At 43.8% G+C, this 26,630-nt stretch overlaps 3 protein-coding genes across 3 annotated transcripts in view; 1 reads left to right on the top strand and 2 right to left on the bottom strand.

Moving 5' to 3' along the window:
• The window catches only part of zzef1 (zinc finger, ZZ-type with EF hand domain 1), a 54,266-nt gene extending 40,385 nt beyond the window's left edge, over positions 1-13,881 (bottom strand). Inside the window, exons 1-21 of the mRNA XM_038988518.1 lie at positions 13,468-13,881; positions 12,464-12,608; positions 12,031-12,235; positions 11,627-11,791; positions 11,052-11,251; positions 10,218-10,428; positions 9,680-9,796; positions 8,824-9,002; positions 8,179-8,280; positions 7,978-8,069; positions 7,641-7,786; positions 7,280-7,379; positions 6,716-6,943; positions 3,059-3,150; positions 2,548-2,780; positions 2,225-2,358; positions 2,029-2,099; positions 1,795-1,909; positions 1,395-1,563; positions 425-546; positions 19-141 (exon numbers count right to left, since the gene is read on the bottom strand). Of these exons, the coding sequence (XP_038844446.1) occupies positions 19-141; positions 425-546; positions 1,395-1,563; positions 1,795-1,909; positions 2,029-2,099; positions 2,225-2,358; positions 2,548-2,780; positions 3,059-3,150; positions 6,716-6,943; positions 7,280-7,379; positions 7,641-7,786; positions 7,978-8,069; positions 8,179-8,280; positions 8,824-9,002; positions 9,680-9,796; positions 10,218-10,428; positions 11,052-11,251; positions 11,627-11,791; positions 12,031-12,235; positions 12,464-12,608; positions 13,468-13,881 (3,363 nt within the window). The remainder of the gene's footprint in view (positions 1-18; positions 142-424; positions 547-1,394; positions 1,564-1,794; positions 1,910-2,028; positions 2,100-2,224; positions 2,359-2,547; positions 2,781-3,058; positions 3,151-6,715; positions 6,944-7,279; positions 7,380-7,640; positions 7,787-7,977; positions 8,070-8,178; positions 8,281-8,823; positions 9,003-9,679; positions 9,797-10,217; positions 10,429-11,051; positions 11,252-11,626; positions 11,792-12,030; positions 12,236-12,463; positions 12,609-13,467) is intronic.
• A 462-nt stretch (positions 13,882-14,343) lies between these two features.
• Positions 14,344-16,834, top strand: LOC120044425 (neuferricin). Its single transcript, XM_038989075.1, is given in 9 exon segments — positions 14,344-14,481; positions 14,517-14,620; positions 14,891-14,955; positions 15,436-15,570; positions 15,960-15,970; positions 15,972-16,147; positions 16,574-16,642; positions 16,644-16,701; positions 16,704-16,834. Coding segments are annotated over 9 exon segments (711 nt in total). The 5' UTR covers positions 14,344-14,424; the 3' UTR covers positions 16,740-16,834.
• Positions 16,835-21,641: 4,807 nt separating this feature from the next.
• ankfy1 (ankyrin repeat and FYVE domain containing 1) overlaps positions 21,642-26,630 on the bottom strand; it is a 42,468-nt gene continuing 37,479 nt past the window's right edge. Inside the window, exons 24-25 of the mRNA XM_038978781.1 lie at positions 23,721-23,811; positions 21,642-23,115 (exon numbers count right to left, since the gene is read on the bottom strand). Of these exons, the coding sequence (XP_038834709.1) occupies positions 22,983-23,115; positions 23,721-23,811 (224 nt within the window). The 3' untranslated portion in view covers positions 21,642-22,982. The remainder of the gene's footprint in view (positions 23,116-23,720; positions 23,812-26,630) is intronic.

Genomic DNA, 26,630 nt, shown 5'->3' with positions numbered 1-26,630 from the left:
GTATGAAGGTTGACTGACCTTAGAGAAGATGTCTCCCGTTTCACTGGAGAGGTTTTTAAGCAGCTCAACCAGAGAGGCGAAACTGGTGAGCAGAATACAGTGAGGGATGTCCAGGAAACACAGCTCCAACAAGAAGATCATCTGACAGAGACAGACAGACGCAGAGGGTTGGTATTAGCATTAACATCTGACAGACAAGAAGGTTAGCATGAGCATCTCTCTGGTTCAGTGTGATGGTACGGTTAGCTCGTTCAGTTTAGGTAGAACATAAAGGCCAGACATGCGACAGGTGGATTTTACAAACTGCTGGGTAACTACTATATGTCCAGATTCGCAGAACTGACTATTGAATGAGTGACATAGCACCCAGTAAGTGATAAGAGGCATGGGAGTTTTTCCACAGTGATAGAAACAAAGAGTGTACCATCTGTCTGGTGGCCATGGCCAGGATGGATCCATTGAGTTTATCAGTGATTTCAGCTCCGCTGTATCTCCGCAGCAGGCCTCCCAGCACTGTCTTAGTGCTGCCCAGGAACTGATCCACATCTACAGGGAGAGAGAAGAGACACACTATTTATTCGCTGTGGATCTCTGTAATTTAATTCATTTACAGATGCCCTTCAACCTCACAAAGTGTAATTAAAGGAGTGGTTCACTTTTTCCCCCTCCCAAAATCCCTATTGTTTAAGAAAATGGCATGTTAGTGACACTTTTTGGAGGAATTGACTTGGTTTTGAGAAACGCACCTTTCCGCAATAGACTTCCTCATTGCTTGTTCTGCAGTATGGGAACTACGGATAAACAACCAAAAATACCCAAATATGTATAAAAAAAATAAAAAAATGTGAAACTGCAAAGCTCTTAGCAGGTCTTTAGATGCTGCACACATGAAATTATCCGCAAAGTTATATGGTCGCAATTGTAAATGAGAACGTGTTCTCAATTTGCCTACCTGGTTAAATAAAGGTGAAATAAATAAATATTCCGTTTTGGTGGACTTCAGCGTTACATTTCCACGTGGGAGCATTTGCCGTTTCTAAAAGGACGTATTTGGGTGCTTTTGGAGCCTTTGCTCATGTTTATTCGTGGCTCCCATACTGCAGAACAAGCAATGAGGAAGTCTATTGCAGGTAGGATAAGTTTCCCCAAACCAAGTTAAATTACAAAAAAAAGTGTTTGGACCCTACTGTAATAAGCTATTTATATTGATTTGGTTAAAAAAAAAGTTAAATTAGTCCTTTAATTCAATGACTCACTCTAGCATCCATTGACAGCATTGTCCTATGTAACAACAAATCAATGACATGCTGTTAATTTATTCCTCTTCAACGAACTAACTAGGAGAGCCTGTACAAAGGGATATTGAAAGTCAGACATATTGGTGAGACACTTACATTTGAGGAGGATATCTCTGGCCAGGTCTGCAGCGATGGGGGCTGCAGCAGCCCCTCCTTTGAGTTGCAGGTAACACCAGGAGAGCAGGCTGCCCTGCAGAGCCCAGAACAGAGACAGTAGCACCTTCCTGCTGGCCCCGCCACTCACATCCACCATCATCACCTCACACTGACAGAGAGAGAGAGACATACAGAAGAGATTACCTAAATGAACACAACATTTTGTCATTACAGTTTGGAACGAGGTCAAGGAAACTGCCCAAAACAGGTGCACTGTTGAGGCCATTCGCTCCACTAGGGGCTAAAAGGGATTATGGTTAAGTAAGTAAAGTCATCTCAGTTTGTGTACATCTGTATGAGTTGAAAGAAAAAAGGAAGTGGGGTGGGAATGACGACTCACTTCCCGAGTGGCCACCAGTAGCAGGGTCTCCATGACACTGAGGATGGGGCTGATGTCAAAGTCTGAAGGAGCTCCTTTAGGAGGGAGCAGGAGAAGGCCACTGGGATCCTGGTCACTGTAGCAGAGGAAGGGAAGACAACTGAGCTCTAATTCACCTATTGTGTGTGTGTGTGTGTGTGTGTGTGTGTGTGTGTGTGTGTGTGTGTGTGTGTGTGTGTGTGTACAAATTATTACCTGAAGTAATTACAAAGCGATTCAAACGTCAATTTCACAGACTCTGGCTGATCCTCCTCTGTGATGTTTTTCTGAAACAATTAAAAAGAGAAGATCGTGTATAGCTGTTAACAGCAACTTCAACAGAAACAGCACAAAGTTCCCCAAATGCCAATGATCTGTCAGCAGCAGATGGAGCTATTTCCCAGTCACACACCATCATGTGGAAGAGTTTGTCTCTTCTGCTTTGTTTGTCTGGGAAGAAGATTGCTGCTCCGTTCAGGACGGCTTTCACTGCCTCCTTCCTCAGGGCTTTGTCCACTGTCCCCTCAGCCTCTGGACCATCTACTACTGCTCAACACAAAAACAACCACAACTTTAAACCTTCTCCACTTCCAATACTCTTTATACCAGTCTCCAGTAGCTTTTATATCGTTTTCTATATTTTACCTTGGCTTCCAAGAGCACATTGCATTGTACGAAAAGTAACACTGAAACACCGCTACCACTGTGTGTCTAATAGATGTACAAGGCCTTTACTTTGACAGAGGTGGGTGTAGAGCTCCCACACTGCCCTGGCAGAGTCTGGCTCGCTACTGCTGGATGTGGACGGGGATGCTGAGGCTGATGCTGGGGTTACTGCTCCATCCTCGGTCCCCCTGCTCTCCTCTAGGCCCCTGAATTCCAGCGAGCTGGGGCTGGGCAGCACGGCGAAACAGTTCTGGAGCAGCTGGAGCACCAGCACTCTGCTCTTCATCACCTCCTCTCCATCACTGGGAAAACAGAGGGACAGAAGGTTGGTTAGACAGATGTCATACGCCGACCATACTCTGATATCACGGACCACAAAAGCAGCAGTCCCATGTGTGACCGTGTGATTAGATGTCTTCATCCCGAACCACAATGAGGGGTCAAAGGCAACAGTGACCTATTCACTGACCACACCATAATTAAACCAACACAAACGTTCACTTTATCTATACAGAAAGGGCCATGGACAGAATAGGTAATCATGACTCATATCTAGTGTATAATGTCTCTCTGTACTCACATCTCCCGGAGTTTGTTGTAGAAGCTCCAGAACAGGATGAGGTTGAGGCCACTGAAATCCAGTAGAAACTTCTGCTTGAACAGGGACACATCCTACAGAGTTAGATACAGAGGAGATATATCACGTCTTTATCTAGCTATTTGATGCATAGACAATCAACATGATCATCAAATAACATCATTGTCAAAGCAATGTTATTCGACTACACCAATTAAAATCTGAGAGCTAAAAACAAATACAACAGCTGTATTGAGAACTGACGGACCTAAATTAAGTTCAGTTTAGTTCACTTAATTGGCCTTATTCATTTGTCTCCCATCTTGAGCTTGGACTTAAAAGACAATCAACATGTACAAACCACACTGACATGCATAGTGTATAAGTGGGCGAATATAATAATTATTTTATTTTGCTACAGCAAATAGTGTCTTATAAGCCAATTTAGGCTGGGCATCATTAAAGACGCATGACTATGACTGTTGCGGTCGTGACATTTTCTCAGCCGGTGATTGTCATGCAATTAACTCCAGGTCTCGCTGTCATTTTCCGCCAACAAATAACAAACACGTTCAGCATCTCCGGCTTCCACGCATAGCCTACAAGCCACTGATGCAGACCTGTGGAACATTTTAAAAAGTATAATAAATCCATTTAATATAGCCTACACCATCACAACAAATCCAATATTTATTTTAGGCAGGTCTAAATAAACATTACTGAATAGCCTATTCTGAGTCATCCTTATGTTAGGCCCTGATCTGGCTATGTCATATGGCTGTGGGACATACTAGTTGATTTCGCAGGCAAGATTTGCTTATAATTCCAGTGAAATTATTTTATATTATTTTACAGTAAAAACAATACAATAAACATAGCTGAATAAAAGAGAAAGGATATTTTCTCCAAACGATTTGAGGGAGAGTGGCTATTCTGTGTTAAGCGGTTAACAAAGAAACAGGTACTCCTGCATGCCAAATTGACTTATTTATATGACTTTAGTTGTAATACAAAGGTTAGGCTATATGTTTAGAAGTTGCATGAAAGGCAAGCGCTCTGCTCTGTTTCTTGAGCAGGCTGCACAAACTTCATCAGTCTCTCATTCACAATTTGACAAGCACTTGATAATACTCTCACCCATCAGCCTATTCTCAATTTAGTCTGGTCTTTACATATACTAAATAATACACAGTGGCAAGAAAAAGTATGTGAACCCTTTGGAATTACCTGGACTTCTGCATAAAGTGGTCATAAAATTTGATCTGATCTTCATCTAAGTCACAACAATTGACAAACAGTGTGCTTAAACTAATAACACATAAAGTATTGTATTGTTCTTGTCTATATTGAATACGTCATTTAAACATTCCAGTGTAGTTTGGAAAAAGTATGTGAACCCCTAGGCTAATGACTTTGCCAATGAGACAGGTGATGTTGGTTAGAGCTGCCCTTCCCTATAAAAAACACTCAAAATGCTATTCACAAGAAGCATTGCCTGATGGGAACCATGCCTCGAACAAACGAGATCTCAGAAGACCTAAGATTAAGAATTGTTGACTTGCATAAAGCTGGAAAGGGCGCCAAAAGTATCTCTAAAAGCCTTGACGTTCATCAGTCCACGGTAAGACAAATTGTCTATAATTAGAGCAGCAGTATTGCTACTCTCCCTAAGAGTGGCCGTCCTGAAAAGATGACTGCAAGAGCACAGTGCAGAATGCTCAATGGTTAAGAACAATCCTAGAGTGTCAGCTAAAGACTGACAGAAATCTCTGGAACATGGTAAAATCTCTGACGAGTCTACTATACGTAAAGCACTAAACAAGAATGGTGTTCATGGGAGGACATTTCGGAAGAAGCCACTGCTGTTCAAAAAAATACTGCTGCACGTCTGAAGTTCGCAAAAGAGCACCTGAATGTTCCACAGCGCTACTGGCAAAATATTCTGTGGACAGATTAAACTAAAGTTGAGATGTTTGGAAGGAACACACAACAATATGTGTGGAGAAAAAAAGGCACAGCACACCAACATCAAAACCTCATCCCAACTGTGAAGTATGATGGAGGGAGCCTCATGGTTTGGGGCTGCTTTGCTGCCTCAGGGACTGGACAGCTTGCTATCGTCGACAGACAAATGAAATTGGAAGTTTATCAAGACATTTTGAGGAGAATGTAAGGCTATCTGTCCGCCAACTGAAGCTCGAAAGAAGTTTGGTTACGCAACAGGACAACGACCCAAAACACAGAAGTAAATCAACAACAGAAATGCTTCAACAGAAGAAAATGCACCTTCTGGAGTGACCTCAACTCAATTTGAGATGCTGTGGCATGACCTCAAGAGAGCGGTTCACACCAGACATCCCAAGAATATTGCTGAACTGAAAGAGTTTTGTTAAAGAGGAATGGTCCAAGATTCCTCCTGACCGTTGTGCAGGTCTGATCCTCAACTACAGAAAGCATTCGGTTGAGGTTATTGCTGCCAAAGGAGGGTCAACCAGTAATTAAATCTAAGGGTTCGCATACTTTCCCCACCCTGCACTGTGAATGTTTACACAGTGTGCTCAATAAAGACATGAAAACATATTATTGTTTGTGTGTATAAGTTTAAGCAGACTGTTTGTCTATTGTTGTGACTTAGACGAAGATCAGATCACATTTTATCCAGGTAATTCCAAAGGGTTCACATACTTTTTCTTGCCACTGTGTATACAGAACATCAGGAACACCTTCCTAATATTGAGTTGCAACCCCTTTTGCTCTCAGCACAGCCTCAACTCGTCGGGGCATAGACTATACAAGGTGTTGAAAGTGTTGCACAGGGATGCTGGCCCATGTTGACTAATGCTTCCCACAGTTGTGTCAAGTTGGCTGGATGTCCTTTTGGTGGTGGCCCATTCTTGATACACACAGGAAACTGTTGAGTGTGACAAACCCAGCAGCATTGCAGTCCTTGACACACTCAAACCGGTTCGCCTGGCACTTACTACCATACCCCGTTCACAGCCACTTAAATATTTTGTATTGCCCATTCACCTGGTCAATCTGTCATGGAATGAGCAGATTTAAAAATAAAAAAAATACATGTAAACCGTATGCACTTGAATGGCGGACGCTTTTTCTGTGGTTAATTGTCATGCCAGCCAGGTATGCTACTCTGAAGTTAAATATATATATAGCAAGCCTATAGAAAGCTGATGGGATCCTCCTCTTTTTAATAGAGGCCATCAAAACTCTGTATTCTTACGCAATTGCATAGCCTATAGAAATGTTGTGCAACATGAGCTTATAGGAACACTTATTTCATTCCGTGAATCAACCAGCTACAAGGAGCTGGTTCTCGCTGTGCAACAGGTAATCCTATTCCGGTCAAACTGAATGCCAGGGCTCTCATGAAGTTTTTGATTCGATTTTCGATTGTATTTGCATTGATGTCAGAATGATTAGAGGGACAATAGAGCGCTAGCTGTTAGCAAGTTTGGTAGGCTACTAATGACTATCGGTGGCATCACAGTTTTGTAAAAGCCTAGTTATCGCGAATCAAGTGTCAAATGTAATTTTTCTGCGGTCATAACTTGTGACTGCCGGTGTGGCGGTAATACACATAACACTTTAATAATAAAATAAATCTAATCTTACAGTATAATGACTGAGGGTACTACTGACAGTGGGTACCATGTCTCGTGTGAGCTGCTGGATGAAGAAGAGGGTCTTCTTGAGCAGGGTGAGTCCAGTGACCATGTCCCCCACTGAGCCATCTCCCTGTGGGCTCAGGTCGTCCAAATCATCCAGCCTCTCGGCCCCGGGACACAGGTACCCACTGAAGGACAGGGACTGGACCCCCAGACGCTCTGCACTGTCCTGCCGCGCACACAGGAACTTCACCATCAGGAACTGGGGGAGGGGGGGAGAGAGTCACTTCTCAGTTATCAGTATGAGTGTTACATAAATGTGGATGGTGGGACTATTCTTACACTTAATTGATTGATTCACACAATTAACATTACATATTGGGAAACATGGTAATATCTGATTTCTGCACATAGATACTCTTATTTGATTGGTAGATGGGGAGGAGCAGGGGAGTGAGGGGTGTTGAGTGTCAGAGAGAGAAAGTATTGAAGAGTGGTTGAATGAGAGGAGGGAGAAACAATAATATGGACAGGGCAGAGAGCGATAGTAAAACTAGAAAGAAATGAGAGATAGAGAGCGCGAAAGAGTGTCGAGTACCTTTGCAACGCGACAAGTCTGCAGTTTGATCTCCACATCGTTCCAGTCATCCTCCAGCTCAAACCAGCCAATGGGCTCATCCTCCGCCTGTAGTGGAATCCTCAGACTGCAAGGTAGGTCACATGACAAACCAGGGGTCAGACATTCATATGGAACTGTCACATTCATTCATTCATATGGAACAGGTCACTATACTGACTGTAGTTCAAGGCCTCGTTTTATACCAGACATTACGAACATGGGTAGGATGTCTGGTGCATGAGACTACTGTACGACTGACTTACTACCGAGTTAAATCCAGAAGAAAATAAATAGGCAGTTCATCGGGGTTCAACAGGTACCACTCCGGGGAGGTCCTTACTTGTCTTGCACAAACTCCTTGTAGTCCTTGTAGTTCCAGGAGTCATACTTCTTAAACCTCTTGAAGTGTTTTTCTGCATCAAAGGTGTCTCCTTCACTGTAGGCAAACACCAGGCCACACTTTGCTCCAATGGCACCTTTACGGACCTGTTGAAAAACACAGGTAGCATGGAGAAAACAGCAAACGGTAGGGAGTAAAAGTGCAAACACTTGCTTGAGTGCAAACACACACTATGCCACAAATACACTGATAGAGGATGCTTAATACTCCATGAGAACCCCATTGCTGTGAACACCAATGCACTATTGCAAGATATGAACACGACACACACACTCACTTTAATCTTCATCTGAGTGACCTGGAAGTTGCTCTGGTCCTCTGTAGACAGGATCACGCTAGCTCTCTTCTTACCACTTTCTGTAAGAAACCCTTTACAGAACATTAGAGCTACTGATTAAGCATGCAAACTCAAACATGCACATACTTGGAGAGCGTGAAGGAGAGAGAGAAAGAGACAGAGAGACTGCAGTAACTATACCGTCTCCAGTGGCGGCGGATTCAGTCAGCATGTTCTCTGGTCCCGACTTCTCCTCTTTACCCTTCACATCACAGGCCTGCAGGTGCAACTGAAGGGTCTTCCCTAGAGTAGGGCACAAGACACACCATCACTTCAGAACAGCCATATCTAAAGGCGATCGTCGCAAACCATTTGTAATCCAACTAGGGTTGCAAAATTCTGGTAAATTTCCCCAAATTCACAGGCTTTCTAGAAATCCTGGTTGGAAGATTCCCGGAATCAGGAGGGAATATACAGGAAATCCGGAATCCTCTAACCAGAAAATCCAGAATCCTCAAATTCTTTGCAACCCTAAAGTTTTCTTGTGTCCCACAAATACGTTTCTATCCAGGAACTAGTGTCTACATGCGATTCAAAAAGAATCAGGCTTGATCCTGGCCCACCATATTGGAAACACTGATCTAAAGCATAATCACAGCACCAGCGCCAGAATTGTCTGCTCAGCAGCCCATTGCCTCAACTAACTACAGCCATACTGCTTCCACTCCTAATGGTATGGTTTAAAATGACCACTTATCACCTGCATGAGGGACATAGTAGATAAGGTAAGCGGGGTTGACTGAAGACTGGGAGAAGGATACTGTAAGTGGGGTTGGTTGAGATTACCGTTGCGGTAGAGCAGGCGCAGTCTGACTGAGGCCATGGAGGAGATGAGGGACGAGGCTCTGTACTCTGCCTCCAGGTGCTCACTGATACCAGACAGGGATTGGAGGATCTTAGCCACACTGCCCCGGGCCAGGGCAAAGGCCAACAGGGTCAGTTCTGCATCAGGGGTCACACAGCAACTACAGGGGGATGAAGAGAGAAAGAGGGGGAAAAATGGTGTGAGGTTGAGCGCGATTGATTGTAAGACAAACAGAAAGATGGTGAGTGGGGTAAGATAGAGTGTGCAAGAGAAAGAGAGTAAGCGGGTGTGAGATAGTGTGTGAGGGAGAGAGAAGAGAGGGGGGGGGGGTGCGTGAGTGCATGTCTACATGCGAGAAATTGATAGTGAGAGATTATTTACAAAGAGTTAAGGTAATACAGAGAATATCACCACTCAATCAATGTGCTGATATCTGTACAGACACACACATACACATGGATTTTGTATAGTAGATACAGTATGTGATAGTAGAGGCCTGAGGGAACACACTTAACGTGTTGTGAAAAGTGTTATGAAATGTAATGTGATGTAATATTTGTAATTGTATATAACTGCCTTGATGTTGCTGGACCCCAGGAAGAGTAGTTGCTGCCTTGGCAGCAGCTAATGGGGATCCATAATAAACCAAATAAAAAAATACAAAATGCCAACATAATCATGTAAGCATAGTAGTCTCTCTGGGCTCCGAGATTATCAGCATAGTGAGGTCAGTGTAATGATGTAATCACAGGATCTATGCATTATTCTGCTATTCTCATTTCAATGTTTTTATTGTCAGTCATACTCATTATATAGTTATTACTACTATAGACTTACTCTGCTATTCTGAGCAGGAACCCGTCCACCTCCTCAAGGATGTTCATGGAGAAGAACTTGGGGAACTCAGTGGACGACGGCGTTAAGGACAGTGGTGGCATGTGCTTTAAGGCTTTTCTACGAGGAGGGAACAGAAGATACCAAGCTCTCAGACACAGTGCCACAACAAAAGGTCAAGTCAAAGCATTCAATTACTGTTGACAAAAGTGAAATACTGTAGAACATCTTCATAATCACGACAACTAGGAGTTGTTCCTGGTTAGGTCAAGTGGTCGGAAAAAAACTCCTGGCCCTAATGATGATCCCTTCATATGCATGCAATAGACCCATTCATAACATCAGGGCTCGTATCCACAAAGCCTCTCAGAGTAGGAGTTTCACCTTTTAGATCATAATGAATAAGAATATATAGGGACAGGTGGGGACCTGATCCTAGATCAGCACTCCTACTCTGAGACACTTTGTGGCTACGGGCCCAGACCTCTAAATAAGCATGATATAGCACCCTTCCATAACCCTGTCTCTAGTTGGAACTCACTGTGTGCTCTGTAGGACAGTCTGTGCCAGGACAGGGTTGGTCTCCATTGAGGCTGTGACCAGGGATGTGAGCAGTGACAGGTACCAGATAGCCGAGGCATCAGACACAGACACCTCTTTACTCTTGGTGATCTGGTAGCCCAGGGTCTTCAGCCCGTGGATCCGCGTGTCACAACCATCACTCAGGCACCGCTTGATGTTGATCTGGATGTCTGGAGGCCACAGAGAGGAATGATTTGAATGGCGTAGGATAGGATCGGACAGAAATACTTTACTAATCCCAGAGGGTACATGTCTTTAGTTGGCACATTGAACAAAAACATATTAAACTAAGAACTCGGTCACCAGGGGTGGTCTACGGCCTGATGAAATTAGTAATAAAATAAATAAACACATCTAAAACTAGATAGAAAGTATGCAGAAATTATCATGGATATATGTTTTGAAATAACTGCTCTTTTTCGCCAATGAATTTCAAAATCCCGATGTGGCCCTTGAGCCAAAATGTTTGCTGACCCCTGATGTATACTGTATTCAAATTCCAGGGAGAATCGATTTCAAACAGAAGCTTAACCAGAGAAGCAGATTTCTAGCCTCCCCAAAAGACTAACTCAAAAGACTAACTGGAGGAACTAGATGAATTGAGTAGTGTGTAATACAGTAGGAGCTTTCACATTAGACTCATGATCCGGATGGATTGCACCCACATCGATCTGCATCATTCTTTTCTGGAGTGAAAGACCCTAGTGACTGACTCACAGAGGTGAAAAGTTAGGTCCAGACAGACAAGCAGACAGACAGGCAGAGAAGACAGAGAAGACAGCGACTGACTCACAGGGGTGAGTGATGTTGGCGTTCTCCAGCAGGGCCACGTAACCTGTGACATTGGAGGGGATGCGCACATCCTTGATCTCCTGCAGCGAGCGCCGGTTCTTGCCCACGGCCACCGACACCAGCTGGGGCATGTAGCTGTGGTCGTTGGATGCCACTGCGATGGCCAGGCGACGCAGCACCACGTCCGGCTTCATCTTCAACCTGAAAATACGACGATAACGTAAAATTAAAAGTAGGGCCCTGAGTTTAACCTGAGAATGTGACTTGATCAGGTCAAACTCATTGCCCTAAACATGACACTTTAGCCTGGACACAAGGAAATCAAACAACATTTGAACTCAAAGATAATAGTGTACTCGTCATGCAAATCAAACATTGCACAGAAGCTGGATAGAAAAAAGGAGCCGAACAAAAAAGGAAAACGTTACATATCTACTTACTTTTTACGGCTTAAAAATATATATTTCAACTACAGAGGTACATTAGAAAGCAGCCACAGCTCCCTTTCAAACTGGATGTGAACGCTTGGATCTAACCCTGATTAAAAAGCCATGCTTATTAGCTGTTGTCTCTCACCTTATCCAGTGTGAGCGTGCACTGCCGTCTGACTGCCAGAAGGTCACAGTCTCTCCGTTGGTCATCTTGTGGATGTCCGCAGCATTGGATGAAGCTTCTATGAAGTTGTAGCACTGTGTGACCACCTTCACTTTATCCACCTCTGGGTCCCGGTTCAACTCTGCCCTGTACTGGATGTCTAAGTCTGGGAGGAGGTAGAGAGGAGAACCAGAGAGGCTCAATGAGACAGACTGAGGTGTTGTTTCATTGTGAAAAAAAGAGTAAACTAGTATTACATGACATTCATGATCTGAAGATCGCGTAATTGATGTGTAATGATAGGTTGTTAGTACAAGGCAATCTCCTTGTGCTAATTTAACAACATTTATGTTCCCAGAGGGTATTCTATCGATATTTTATAATACTTTTGTTTACCTTTCTCCTTCTGAAGGAGGAACTCTAGGAAGTCCTGCACCACGGTAGACCTCATGGTACAAATGCTGTTGTATCCCTCTAGAACAGGGAAAGGGATGGCACTACTGGGAATACGGTTCCTGTGGAGGAACTTCAGGATCTTTGAGGCATGCGCTCCCAACCTATCTTTGGACTTGGAGAATATGTCAACGAATCCTAAAATAAAGAGAGAAGATAAACGTGTAAGATGTATCATGCTGTTAGTGAACACAGAAATCCCTTTTACCTACATCTTTGGCTATCCCTCTCTCCTCTATGCCCTCTGCCCCTATCCTTTCCCCAATCTTCCTGTCGCAACTCTCCACAATGTACAGAATACCCACCACAATATAACTCCCCATTAACCTATAACATACATCAGTATCACATTGGGTCTGTTCCTACCTGGGGTTAGGGTGCATGCCTGGAGTTGTCTGATCACGTGACTCAGCTCTCCCTGTAGATTGGCCCCGTTGGAGTTCTTCAGAGCCATCAGCATGTTCTCAACGTCCACCACTCCATCGCCCTCTGCGTCAAACTGGCCAAAGGCCTAGGGCAGGGACAGAGAAACATGAGGAAAAACACTCAAATTCATAGGGACATAGACATTCAACTACGTAGGTTTTTCAACTCTGCTTCAGTCTACACTAGGACGTCACCTGGGTGACGGGGTTAGGAGAGAAGCTAATATTTTTGACACACTGACCTGAGGTGGACACATTGCCAATGCCTTGACCCCCTGGCCTCTACAACAATCTTCCTAGGAAAGGCCCGACAACTGTCAGCTCTGGATAAAAGTGAAATAGACCCTAGAACCAAAACATGGAGCTATTTGATATCTGCCTATGCTGATAATCTGTTATGAGATTACACTATAATTTTTTGTGTCTCTGTCAAACCAGACAGGTATACTGTTTCTATGGATTGTGGATGTTACTGTGAGTCAGGATTCCATAGCATTCTGAAGCATGCCTACCTTGCCATAGGCACACAATGTCCTACCTTGACAGAGATAAAGGCAAAACTATTCATTACAGAGCAGGTCCTATTCATATATCAACACGTGACAGAAAACGTAGCTAAAAGGTCTACAAAAAGTACAATGCAGCTTGTTGTAGATAGAGCAGAAACGAGGAAGGTTTGGCATCAAAATATGAATGATCACTGACAAACGTAAGGGTCTGACAGCACATAATGACCCTTTATGGCTCGAGGTGTCGTGACACACTTATTGCTTGGCATGGGTTAGTCAGAGGACATGTAACCAGGCCTACAATGTAAACAAACTACTTTCAGCAACTCAGCTGTGAATCACATAATGGTGGACACTCGCTCTTTCTATGCTAACATTTAGGTATAATAAATATTGTGGGCTTTATATTATGGTAGTTATCGCGGAAATACTGTACCTCTTCGCACTCATCTCGCGGAGCGTCTCGGCTCTCGAGCATCTCGCAAAATTGTTCCACATTTACAGACTCCTCTCCCCGGCTCAACCGGTCCTCGAGCCACCGCACCAGGACGCCCTCATTCCCGGCCAGGACCGACTCAGGAATGGCGACCCCCGAGTCGCTAATGCGGGCCGCCGCCTCCCTCAGTTTGACTTGCTCTAAAAGCACCCCGGGGGTAGGTGGTCCGCAGCCCGGCACTGGAGGGTTATTCGATCCACTTCCACTCCTTCCAGAACCAGAGCCTCCACTGTTTGCAACGCCGACGCCCGTGGCCGCAGAGGCCGGACTGCCTTCCGCGAACCCGGGGCTCTCGGCTTCGACATCCTCCTCGTCCCCACTACCACCTCCGCAGCCGCTCTCTGCGTTTCCCATGTTGTATAGCGGCCTCTGGCTTTCCTAAAATTCGTAGTGGTCCGGTTGGAGACAGTTTTGTAAACGGGATTGAAAAATCCTCAGCCCTTTCCAACCTGTGTTCTTCCGTTTCGTTCCACTACCGCATTGACGTTCAGTACGTGCCCTACTAGATCGCTCGCTACGTCATCAGAAACTTTGGACCCAATGGGCGGAGGTGTACGTTCTAGGCCCGGATCATGAAATAGCGTAGATGCATATAGAAAACAATATTTGATGTAGGCCTATTCTTACATAAAAATATTCATGATATAGCTGCAGTACAAAACGCTCAGATTCACTATTATATCGTGCATTGCTGAACGTGCGGACACCAAGCCAAACCAGGGAGCTATATAAGCAGATGGTTTGTAAATCTGCACTGATGTGAGCATGCGCTGTGGATTAAACGCACACCCGGAAATAAAAATCCAGAAACGGCGATTGTTTTTAACATGTTTAATTCATTGACAAAATGTAACGGCACATGACAAGGAATAGCTGAGCTGCGAAGGCTTCGACATAATGCTAGGGTTTATTATTTCATTTATTTGTGTATTAGTGGCAATACTAATACCACAGATAGAACAATGAGAACATCTTTACTATTACTAAACCAGGACTGGGCCCACATCACTGACGATGCACCACCTGTGCCGCGCATAACCAAAGAGGAGTTATCTCTGTATAGCGGAGAGAACAGCAAGGGCCTTCACCTGTCCATCCTATAATGTTTACATATTTTGCACAACTCATCACATATGTATATATTATATTATACTGTATTTTAGTCTACACCGCTCCGACATTGCTCGTCCAAATATGTATATATTCTTAACTCCATTCCTTTACTTTAAATGTGTGTGTATTGTTGTGAAATTGTTAGATCTTACTTGTTAGATATTACTGCACTGTTTGCGCTAGAAACACAAGCATTTCGCTCCACCCGCAATAACATCTGCAAAACATGTGTATGTGACCAATACAATTTGATCCTAGGACAGGTGTTCGATGTAGAAAAAGGGATGAAGCACTATCATTTCTTTACAGGTGATTTTCTCTACCTAGCTAGCTAACTTAGTTGACTGCTTTGGCTAGTCAAAAAGGACTCCATTTGAAAGTTGCATCATCTTATCCTTTAAGGCTTTAAAAGTGTTCTTACACTGATTTTTAAACATTCAAAGCAACTGGGACGCATCCGTGGCAGGCATTGTTGTCACTTTAGCTTGCAACATAACTTCTGCGTGATAGGAACCCTGAGCACCACCAGCAATCAGTCTACACCACTGAGCACACACCCGGTGTTACTATGACAACTGACTGCTGTCTGAACACATGCAAATCCAATTTGTCACTTGTCTCTTGCTGTTTTGGACAGTCAGTATTCCAAAACGTATTTTTTTTTAATGATTTGAGCTTTAAGGCCTGCAGTGAGAACAAGCATTAAATGTACATAAAAACATGTACAAGATTATATAGCAAATACACTTCAAAAGATACACACAGATTTTGGCAGACTTGTGAATTAATGTAATGCTGCATCTCCGGCCTTTGTCACTTGGGACTTTACAGATACCAGTCTGACTGATGATGTGTCCAGTCTGACCTCTGCTCAGGTGGTGTCCCTGTAAGACTAGCTGACCTTCTATCACAAGGACTACAAGCCTATGGGTGGGTATCAATGCCTGTAGGCCATCGTATCTTCATACGAGGGTCCCATGCATGGTCCATTTGACCAATTAACTTTTGTCATGGAAACTAGCACAGTTGATATTATTGCACTCAATACTAGCCTGGGTACCAGTATGTTAATAATGCAGTCTTGCCAACTCCTTATGGAATTGTGATGCATTTGCAAGCAGTGGAGTGCAATGATACTTATTGAACAGACTGGTACCCAGGCTAGTTCATTACATACATGAAAATAAGGTTCAAAGGCCCTCGCAGACAACCCGAGAACCGAGTTTGGAAAACCCTGTGTTAACCCAAAAGGACAAGAATATACAGAGAATCCTTTGACAGTTGTGAGATTCAAGTCCTCCCTCTGTGATATGCTGCAGGCAGACTGGTGGGGGCAGTTCTACAGTGACGGTGGAGAGCCCACAGAGGACCTGCTGCAGGTGGAGGCAGCCCTGGAGGAGGGGCAGACACTCAAGGACCAAGCCCAGGCTGAGAAGTAACACCTCCCAGCCTGCAACTCAGAGTGGAGCGCTGCCAGGAGAGGACGGGTCTGGTGCTCCACCAAGAGGTACTGACATCATGGTGCACAGAGAAACTTTGTGCATGTTTGACATTGCAGTCGGCAGTGCAGGCGACTACCGACTGATTGATCTACAAATCACCCTGAATCATAATTACCTACTCTTTTATATGTAGATCAGTCAGTAACAATCAAAAATATACCATTGATTTGATGTTCTCGACCACGGCCATTGTATTTACTAGCCTAAGGTTGATGGTGGCAATGTGTGCGGGCCCTAACATGCTGAAGGATATCATACACTAGGGGGCGCTAACTCAAGCCTAAATAACATTAATCGTTGCCTCCTATCAACTAGTATGGATAGAAGCATTCACAGCCATCATAGAGATCAGTCTATGCTCTGGAAGCATTACTAGGGAAGTGTGTTTTTAAGCATGTAGCTCTGATTTGACTGTCCTTTTCTCTCCTCAGTGGTGGAGTGCAGAGAGACTCGGCCGGCGTACCGAGGGTACTGTCTCCTGGCTCGGGCAGCTCTCACTGTGTGTGTCCAGAACTCCTCCACAGTGAAAACCCCTAACATCCAGGATTATGAGGGCTGCCCCCCCCCCACGCTGAGTCATGTCCTGTCAGAGAGTAGAGGGCGAGGTTAGACAAAAGGGGGCTCTGTGAAGGCTGGGCCACCTCACACAAGGACTATCTACAAGGGCCTACAGTGGGGGGGGGGGTATTTAGTCAGCCACCAATTGTGCAAGTTCTCCCACTTAAGAAGATGAGAGAGGCCTGTAATTTTCATCATAGGTACACTTCAACTATGACAGACAAAATCAGGAAAAAAAATCCAGAAAATCACATTGTAGGATTTTTAATGAATTTATTTGGAAATTATGGTGGAAAATAAGTATTTGGTCAATAACAAAAGTTTATCTCAATACTTTGTTTTATACCCTTTGTTGGCAATGACAGAGGTCAAACGTTTTCTGTAAGTCTTCACAAGGTTTTCACACACTGTTGCTGGTATTTTGGCCCATTCCTCCATGCAGATCTCCTCTAGAGCAGTGATGTTTTGGGGCTGTTGCTGGGCAACACGAACTTTCAACTCCCTCCAAAGATTTTCTATGGGGTTGAGATCTGGAGACTGGCTAGGCCACTCCAGGACCTTGAAATGCTTCTTACGAAGCCACTCCTTCGTTGCCCGGGCGGTGTGTTTGGGATCATTGTCATGCTGAAAGACCCAGCCACGTTTCATCTTCAATGCCCTTGCTGATGGAAGGAGGTTTTCACTCAAAATCTCACGATACATGGCCCCATTCATTCTTTCCTTTACACGGATCAGTCGTCCTGGTCCCTTTGCAGAAAAACAGCCCCAAAGCATGATGTATCCACCCCCATGCTTCACAGTAGGTATGGTGTTCTTTGGATGCAACTCAGCATTCTTTGTCCTCCAAACACGACAAGTTGAGTTTTTACCAAAAAGTTATATTTTGGTTTCATCTGACCATATGACATTCTCCCAATCTTCTTCTGGATCATCCAAATGCTCTCTAGCAAACTTCAGACGGGCCTGGACATGTACTGGCTTAAGCAGGGGGACACGTCTGTCACTGCAGGATTTGAGTCCCTGGCGGCGTAGTGTGTTACTGATGGTAGGCTTTGTTACTTTGGTCCCAGCTCTCTGCAGGTCATTCACTAGGTCCCCCCGTGTGGTTCTGGGATTTTTGCTCACCGTTCTTGTGATCATTTTGACCCCACGGGGTGAGATCTTGCGTGGAGCCCCAGATCGAGGGAGATTATCAGTGGTCTTGTATGTCTTCCATTTCCTAATAATTGCTCCCACAGTTGATTTCTTCAAACCAAGCTGCTTACCTATTGTAGATTCAGTCTTCCCAGCCTGGTGTAGGTCTACAATTTTGTTTCTGGTGTCCTTTGACAGCTCTTTGGTCTTGGCCATAGTGGAGTTTGGAGTGTTTGAGGTTGTGGACAGGTGTCTTTTATACTGATAACAAGTTCAAACAGGTGCCATTAATACAGGTAATGAGTGGAGGACAGAGGAGCCTCTTAAAGAAGAAGTTACAGGTCTGTGAGAGCCAGAAATCTTGCTTGTTTGTAGGTGACCATACTTATTTTCCACCATAATTTGCAAATAAATTCATTAAAAATCCTACAATGTGATTTTCTGGATTTTTTTTTCTCATTTTGTCTGTCATATTTGAAGTGTACCTATGATGAAAATTACAGGCCTCTCTCATCTTTTTAAGTGGGAGAACTTGCACAATTGGTGGCTGACTAAATACTTTTTTGCCCCACTGTATATACTGTTATCTAAAACTTCCCAAGAGTTCTGAATTAGAATTACTGGGTATCTGATTGTCAGTTTGAAGATAACCTCTGTTGAATGGCTTCTGTTCTTTATGTATGTACATTTTAGTTTAATTAATATGCAATATGTCAATTAATTGCAAGTGCAAATGGCCAAATACTGTACACTCAATAATTAGGAATAGAAGGGAAATGTTTAATACTACACTGAACCAAAATATAAATGCCACATGTAAAGTGTTGGGCCCATGTTTCATGAGCTGAAATGAAATATCCCAGAAATGTTCTATGCACAAATAGTGTATTTCTCCCATTTTGTGCAAAAATGTGTATTTAATCCGTTAGTGAGCATTTCTCCTTTGCCAAGATAATCCATCCACCTGACAGGTGTGGCATATCAAGAAGCTGATTAAACAGCATGATCATTACACAGGTGCAACTTGTGCTGGAGATAATAAAAGGCCATTAATGTGCAGTTTTGTCACGACACAATGCCACAGATGTCTCAAGTTTTGAGGGATCATGCAATTGGCATGCTGACTGCAGGAATTGAATGTTAATTTCTCTAGCATAAGCCGCCTCCAAAGTCATTTTAGAGAATTTGGCAGTACGTCCAACCAGCCTCACAACCGCAGACCACGCGTACGGCATCTTGTTGGCGAGCGGTTTACAGATGTCAACGTTGTGAACAGAGTGCCCCATGTTGGCGTGGGGTTATGTTATGGGCAGGCATTAGCAACGGACAACGAGCACAAATGCATTTTGTCGATAGCAATTTGAATGCACATGGATACCGTGACGAGATCCTGAGGACCATTGTCACGCCATTCATCCGCCGCCATCACCTCATATTTCAGCATGATAAAGCACGGCTCCATGTCGCAAGGATCTGTACACAATTCCTGGAAGCTGAAAATGTCAAAGTTTTTCCATGCCCTGCATACTCACCAGTCTTGTCACCCATTGAGCCTGTTTGGGATGCTCTGGATAAACAGCGTGTTCCAGTTCCCGCCAATATACTTTGCAGATACATTGAAGAGTGGGACAACATGCCACAGGCCACAATCAACAGCCTGATCAACTGCTGCATGAGGCAAATAGTGGTCACACCAGATACTGACTGGATTTCTGAGCCATGCCCCTCTTTTCAATTCAGATAATAAAAATGCATTGGTCACATACACATGATTAGCATATGTTAATGCTAGTGTAGTGATATGCTTGTATTTTTATTTGGGGGGGGGGGGGGGGGGGGGGTCTGAACAACAGACACATATCTATATTTCCAGTCATGTGAAATCCATAGATTACAGCCTAATGAATTTATTTCAATTGACTGATTTCCTTATATGAACTGTAACTCAGTAAAATATTTGAAATTGTCATGTGTTTGTATTTTTCTTCAATACACCACACACAGAAATAACCATGTTTTATAAAACATGTTCGTACTTCCAACTAACTGGTAATTGTCAGAGGATATTCATTTGTGGTTAAGACAAAGGACAGGAGCGAACATGTGCCATGAAGTTGTACTTAAACATGTCTTGGACTAGCTGATTTTAGCAACACGGGTGTATTTAAATACACTAGCATTGCTCCCAATCGTAATAGTTGGCACAAAAACAGTCCCCGGGAACCTAGAAGTTAAATACAATTCCATTTAAAAACTTACTGTACCGGTGGGCAGGAAAGTTGGTCATTATGATGGGTGAATGAGACAATAGCTCAAGGATCGTATTATTAAACAGACTCACCGATCACTGTACCTGTACACAGCCCATCTGTAAATAGCATACCCAACTACCTCATCCCCATACTGTTATTTATTTTTTTGCTCTTTTGCACCCCAGTATCACTACTTGCACATCATCATGTGCACATCTATCACCCCAGTGTTAATGCTAAATTGTAATTATTTCACCACTATGGAGTATTTATTGCCTTACCTCCCTAACCTTACATTTGCACACACTGTACATAAAAGAAAAATCTGTGTTGCTTTTGTCACACTGCTTTGCTTTATCTTGGCCAGGTCGCAGTTGTAAACGAGAACTTGTTCTCAACTGGCCTACCTGGTTAAATAAAGGTGCAATAAAAAATATATTTAAAAAATTAAACAGACTTGCCAAACGTGGGTCTGTTGTCGACCCACTTCCTCTCTAACCTCATGTCAAAAATAAAAGTCCCCCAAAATGTATTCCTTTATTGTCCACATGGCACATGTACAGGACTTTTATTTTGACATAACATAAGCAGAATGGAAGTTGGTCAACAAGAAACCCACGTTTGGAAAGTCCTTTTGATAATACGATCCTTTAGATATTTTCTCAAATTAACCCCATCATCCTGCCCAATCATCCTGCCCACCGGCATAGTAAATTGAAATGGAATTGTATTTAACTTCTGGCTTCCCGCTCACTGTTTTTGTGCAACCCAATACAATTGAGAGAAATGCTAGTCTATGCTAAATACACTCACGTTGCTAAAAGCAGATACTCTTGGACATGTTTGTATTTAAAGTACAGAGCAAAAAACAATATCCTGTTCTTATTTTGATGACCTTTATGTAAAGTCGTCCTCCCTTTCGCAAGGAAGAAACAGGCTAGATATCTGAGCATACTGAAACAATGTGCATAAAAGTTTAGAGGCAAATATTTCAGTTGTCACAATTACAAAAAAAGCTAACTGCATTAAGTACAAAACAGTTGTAGTGGTCAAAAATATTATACATTTATCTGTACAATTTAACAATACCTAGAGCGGACCACTGACAGGCCAGTGGTCACCACCAACTCCTCTCACATTCTCTCCCCTTATGATCAGAAATGTCATGTAATCTTGATAAAGATGTTAGGTTTCGAAATCAAGAATCAGAAAAAATAATAAATGGCTTGTTTTCTTGACACAGATGAATAAACCTAGTTCTGGACTTGAAGGCATTAACATTTTAACATTTTCATTGAAATTGCTTTTTAGTCAAGGACTTCACTTAATCTGGTTCGGGGAAACCAGACGGGTAGGTCAAGACAACACCTGAATTGAGGCAATACCAATTGTTACATAAAACAAATCCCCAAGAGGTCCTTACTATAGGCCCAGATTAAATGGAATGTACATGTCAGTGATCTGTGTGACAAACATAAATCATGAGGACTACGATATTATAATAAAAAATGTATACGCAACAAATTAAATGACATGCATAGACAGGCATTTTATCAAACGTATAATTTTATAGCGAGGATTATTTTGCATTTGGGACTAACAAAACCTTAAATGGTAAAGGTTCTCACCCTTTCCAGTTCTCATGGAAAATACATTGATTAAACTTAGTAGTACAGTATCTCGTCCCATTTACAGATTAAGTGGTGGTCTATAAATGCTTATGAGGTTGTTTTATGCAGTTACATTGAAATCATGTGAATACAATCTCACTTCCTTTTTTTTTTTTTTTTTTTTTTTTTATACAAGCAGAGCTCACTTCTTTAACCAGTGACAGAGTTAAAAATTGAGTGTTTCATTAACATTTTAATCATTGAATCAAAAATGTAATGTTGAAGCATTGATTAAAAAATATCTATTATTTTGTGTGTGAAAAAGCTGTCGTCCCAACAACAAAAAAACATGATCTGCTTCATAGTAACTCAACTCTATTCCCTTAAAATCCAACACACCGTTCTCTAGTTCTTATTAGAACCAGCCACACAGCCAACAGTAAAAAGTAGAGGGCAAAACAACAAAGTGATCATCTTAAATTGACAGAAGTAGAACAGAGTTGAACACCTGTAAACACTACAACAGAGGGGGTAAACCCAGCCCTGCATCCCAATAATTTGTCATTTCTACCAGTGGGCACTGGTGAAATTTTTATAGCAGTCCTTTCTTTAAAATCCATGAAGGGAAGTCGGGAGAAATGACAAGATTGTGATGCAGGGCAGGTCTTGGAGAGCAGCAGGTGTTTTGCTTTCTGTCTCAGCAGCACAGTGCAGTGGATGGATTCATTTGATGAGTGGGCCAGTGAGTGGCTGCTACTGGAGAAATACAGTCTGTTCGTTCTTCAGCTCCCAACAGAGACCAGGGTCTAACCGCTCCTGCAATCTGACACCATCACATGTTCATCACTGATTCTCATGATTCCTTCAAACACTTGATAAATTCTATCTGGGGTCAAATTCATGATCAGTCCTTAGTAAGACAATCGGAATAACATCTCCCCTCCCCCCCAACTAGCCCAGTCCTGGAGTCACTGAGCCAGCAAGCGTTTCCTTTAATCCAATTTCACATCATGATTACTTTGATCAACAAAAACAAATTTGATAAATTCTACTTCATAAGTCCTGCTAGAACTTTAACATATTTGTATAGACTGGAATGACTAGTACAGAGGTTGTGGTTCATCCATAACTCTGTCCAATAACTTTCCAGGAAGTTAGACCTGGCTGCTACTGCCGTGTCGCCACCTTTCCTGGTGTTGCCCAGCCCACAGTGCCAGGGTGGTGAGCCAGGCACGGCTGGCACCCCATAACGGGAAGATGAGGGAGGGGCATGCTGTCCGGTGCTGTTAGGACACCCCACCCAGAGTCAGCACGTCGAAGCAGATGTCACAGACCCTCACAGGCTTGTTCAGGTCAAACTTAATGATGGGGATTTCCTTTATGGAACACTTGTGGCAGAGTAAGCGGCCGCATTGACGGCTGGGTGGAGACAGGGGAGGAGGGAGACAGGGGAGGGGGATGAGTAAGAAGAGCAGAGTGAGGGAGACAGAGAGAGTTAGGTAATTAAAGGTCAACAGGACAGACTTTCACTTCACTTAAAAAGGGGCAATCAGATGTTCAAACGATAAAAGCACCACCCCGCCACTGTTATGGTAAAATAAAATGTAACCACTCAAATTCAGATATAATATTTGACAAAAACTATTTCAAACCTTGTGTGGGAATACTTGGGAAGAGATTTACAAAACAAAAAAATTTAATCACATGGAGCTGATTTGCTGGTGTTTTTACAGTCTTATGTCCCAAAAAAATGAATAATACAATCACCCCAGAGTCGCCAGTTGGGGAACCCTTCTATAAAAGTATTTGTTTACAATGTAAAACATTGGAGTAAAACAAGTTGATATTTAGGGTTCTGAAGTTCAACCAAGCTCACGGAGGCATTAATAGTGCTATATTACTCAAGAATCAATGGCTATACCATTAATTCATTTATAAGTCAAACAAAATGTTGCAACTGCAGATTGCCCCTTTAAAAAGGACTGAAGCAGTGTTTATTAGGAAACAGTTTTTCCGGTTCTTACCAGTGATGTTTTCTTGTGGTGACTCCAAACTTGGCAGCACATTCATAACAGTTTGAGCCATCACACCACGGGGGCTCTTTGGACAACATATCTAAAACACACAAAAGGTAAAGTTACCTGCGTAACCCTGGTTATCTGCGTAACCCTGGTTATCTGTGAATATGGGTTAGATGTATCATGTGGGGTTTGCTAGGACCGCCTACTCTATTGCAAGTATCTATCAAAAGCTTCTCTGTTGTAGACAGACTGGTAGCGGTGAATGAGGAGACCCTCACTTCCATAAAAGGAGCCACTTTCCCGCCCTCTGGTTATCCTCAAGCATGCTTCTCTTTCTCACGCTCTGGCAAACAGGAGAATGCGGGATACAGCTCAGTCGTTATCAAAGAACCGGGGTTACGCAAGTAACCTTAAGTTCTCTTTCAAATGCACATGGGGATATGACCTACTCCGGTTTGGCAAAGCATCCTCTCCGAAGCCAGGGTAGTCCCAACATCAGCACCCCTCAGGTCCCAAAACTATAGGAGTATGCACCGAGAAGGTGCAGGGACACAACCCATCAGGGAAAAACCTCAGTGAGGGAAGCCCAGTACATGCCGCACAAAAACAGTGCACAAGAGGTAAATTCGTCTGCAGGAGAGCGCTCTTCAAGGCCCCTCCGAAGGCAAACACCCTTGCCATTATAAATAAATATAAATGTTCCCCATGACCCAGCAGGATATAGTCGAAAAGAGAACGATTAGGTTTCCCCATGCCTTGTTGTATAGAGTAGCAGTGCCCTCTGTCGGGACAACTGGAGCGGTGCATACCAAAACTGGCTAGACTGACAGTCATAGCGCAATAGCAGTCAGAGGCAAAAGGCCATAGGGATGGGGGAAAAAGAGCCACAGTGGATGGCGAAAGAGATTGCCTTACTGCTCCATGTGTCGTTGAGACCGGAGGGAGTGCTGACATGCTGACTTCTACCACAGGCTTTAACCTGAGAAGGCGCTGGGGGGAGAGCTTGAGGGAGGCAGGCAGGCAGGCACTCGGGGGAGAGCTTGAGGGAGGCAGGCAGGCAGGCACTCGGGGGAGGACACACAAAGTGCGTCTACTCCATTCTCTCATATGAGCACGGTTATAAAAGTGAGCTTCTGCACAGATACATATTTTTTCTTAAAGCAGCTCTACATTCCCACTGCTGCGAAACTCGGAGGGGAAGGAGTAGCAACCTTTAAACCCAAAGAGAAAGAGGGTAGGGCAGAAAGCCGTAGACCTTGCACCACTAGCTTCCTCAGCCACAAGGGCTGCGCCCTAGGTTGGCCGACCCTTACCTTCCTTAGGAGGGTTAGAGGGGTGGATCCTTGATACGGCTGCAGTGTAAAACTGCTTCCCTACAGGTTTGAACTGGTTCAGGGGCCTAGCCTGAGTTTTGGCAGACTGTTGTGTTGCAGAGGACCTCATTCCCCCAAGGCCAGCTCTTTGTTCCCTGCCAGCTGTGAGCAAGATGCAGGAACCAACAGGCTGCCACAGGGGCCCAGGTCTGCGGATCAGAAGAAGTTGAAGTCTTCGCCACCTTTCTTGCACATTTCACACTTCTGCCACTGTGGAGACGGTGCTTGTTGGCGACTAACATTGAACTCACTCAGCCTTGGTTTGAATCTCAAAAAGGTGCAGAAGGCACAACTGAACGTTATGTGAACTATACCAGTCAGCCAAGTGGTAAAGCCAGCCTTGCCCCGTTAGCCGTTTCAAGCCATCTCGTGGACCGGATCACCACCTAGCAGGGCCGTCTTATTAAGCACAACGCAATCAATGCTAGGCAAACTAAATACCAGAGCCAAGCTAGCAATAGCCAGACTGGTTAGCTAGCTGGTGTTAGCAGTGAGGACTAGTAGACTGGCCAAGCACAGGCCGGTACTCAGTAAAATCTCACTCGCAGGACTTGTTAGAGAATTTCCCATTGCAGGGGCCATAACTCTGGAGTAAAAGTATTGCATAACTGGGTTATGCGTGCTAGTCAACGCTTAGCCATGAGGCTTTCGGTGTTGCTAGCTAGTGTTCACTCACCTAGCTGGTGAATGGCCGAGCTAGCCAGCACCACGTTAGCCAAAGACAACCGAGTGAATAGCGTTGTTTCTTCGGGTTTGAGAGTTTCTTTTTACCATAGGACTGTAAGGTGTAGCTGGTCAGTTTAGCCAATGAAAGAGAGTGAACGTTAGGTGTACTAAAACGAGAGAAGCAAGCTTTTCAGCATTGCTGCAAATTAGCCTTGACAGGCGTGAGCTACTTCATTAGATGCCTCGCGACTAATGGCTAGCTGAAGTGAGCACTATGTATGAATGCTATAACCGTGAGGCTAGTGTAGGCGTTAGCTAGCTAGCAACCACCTCGTGAGGCTAAGGGTAATCTACAGCTAGTATAGTGCTATCCGAAAGGAACAGCATGGGTGCATTGTTCGAAATCGGGCTGAAAATCTCCACAACCATAATGCCGTGAGACTAAACCAGTCAGTTGAGTCAACACAAAAGAGTGAACATAGGTTGTACCAGACAAGAGAAGGGAGCTAGCAATACTATGGTCTGTGCAGGTAGGGAACTCGTTTCTACGTTATCTAGCCATGCTAATGCAATCGTATGTGTAGGTAGGAATGCTAGTGTGGTTAGCTTGCTTTCCAGCGAGCTAGTTAAAAGCCTCGTGGCTAATGCTAGCTGGGGTGAGCATAGTAATGCGCACGCTAGCATCTACCTCGTGGCTAAGGAATGCTGTATCTAGCATAGTGCTAGCCGAAGGGAACCGCATGGGGGCAGTTCAATTTCGGGTAGGTATTCTCCCACGACTGCAGTGTCGTGAGGTTAGCCAGTCGCTCTAGTTAATACAAACAAATAAACTTAGGTTAAACGAGACAAGAGAAGGGAGCTAGCAATATTACCG

This window comes from Salvelinus namaycush, chromosome 3 (assembly GCF_016432855.1).
Source record: "Salvelinus namaycush isolate Seneca chromosome 3, SaNama_1.0, whole genome shotgun sequence".
NCBI lineage: Eukaryota > Metazoa > Chordata > Actinopteri > Salmoniformes > Salmonidae > Salvelinus > Salvelinus namaycush.
This window is presented reverse-complemented; position numbering and strand designations above follow the sequence as displayed.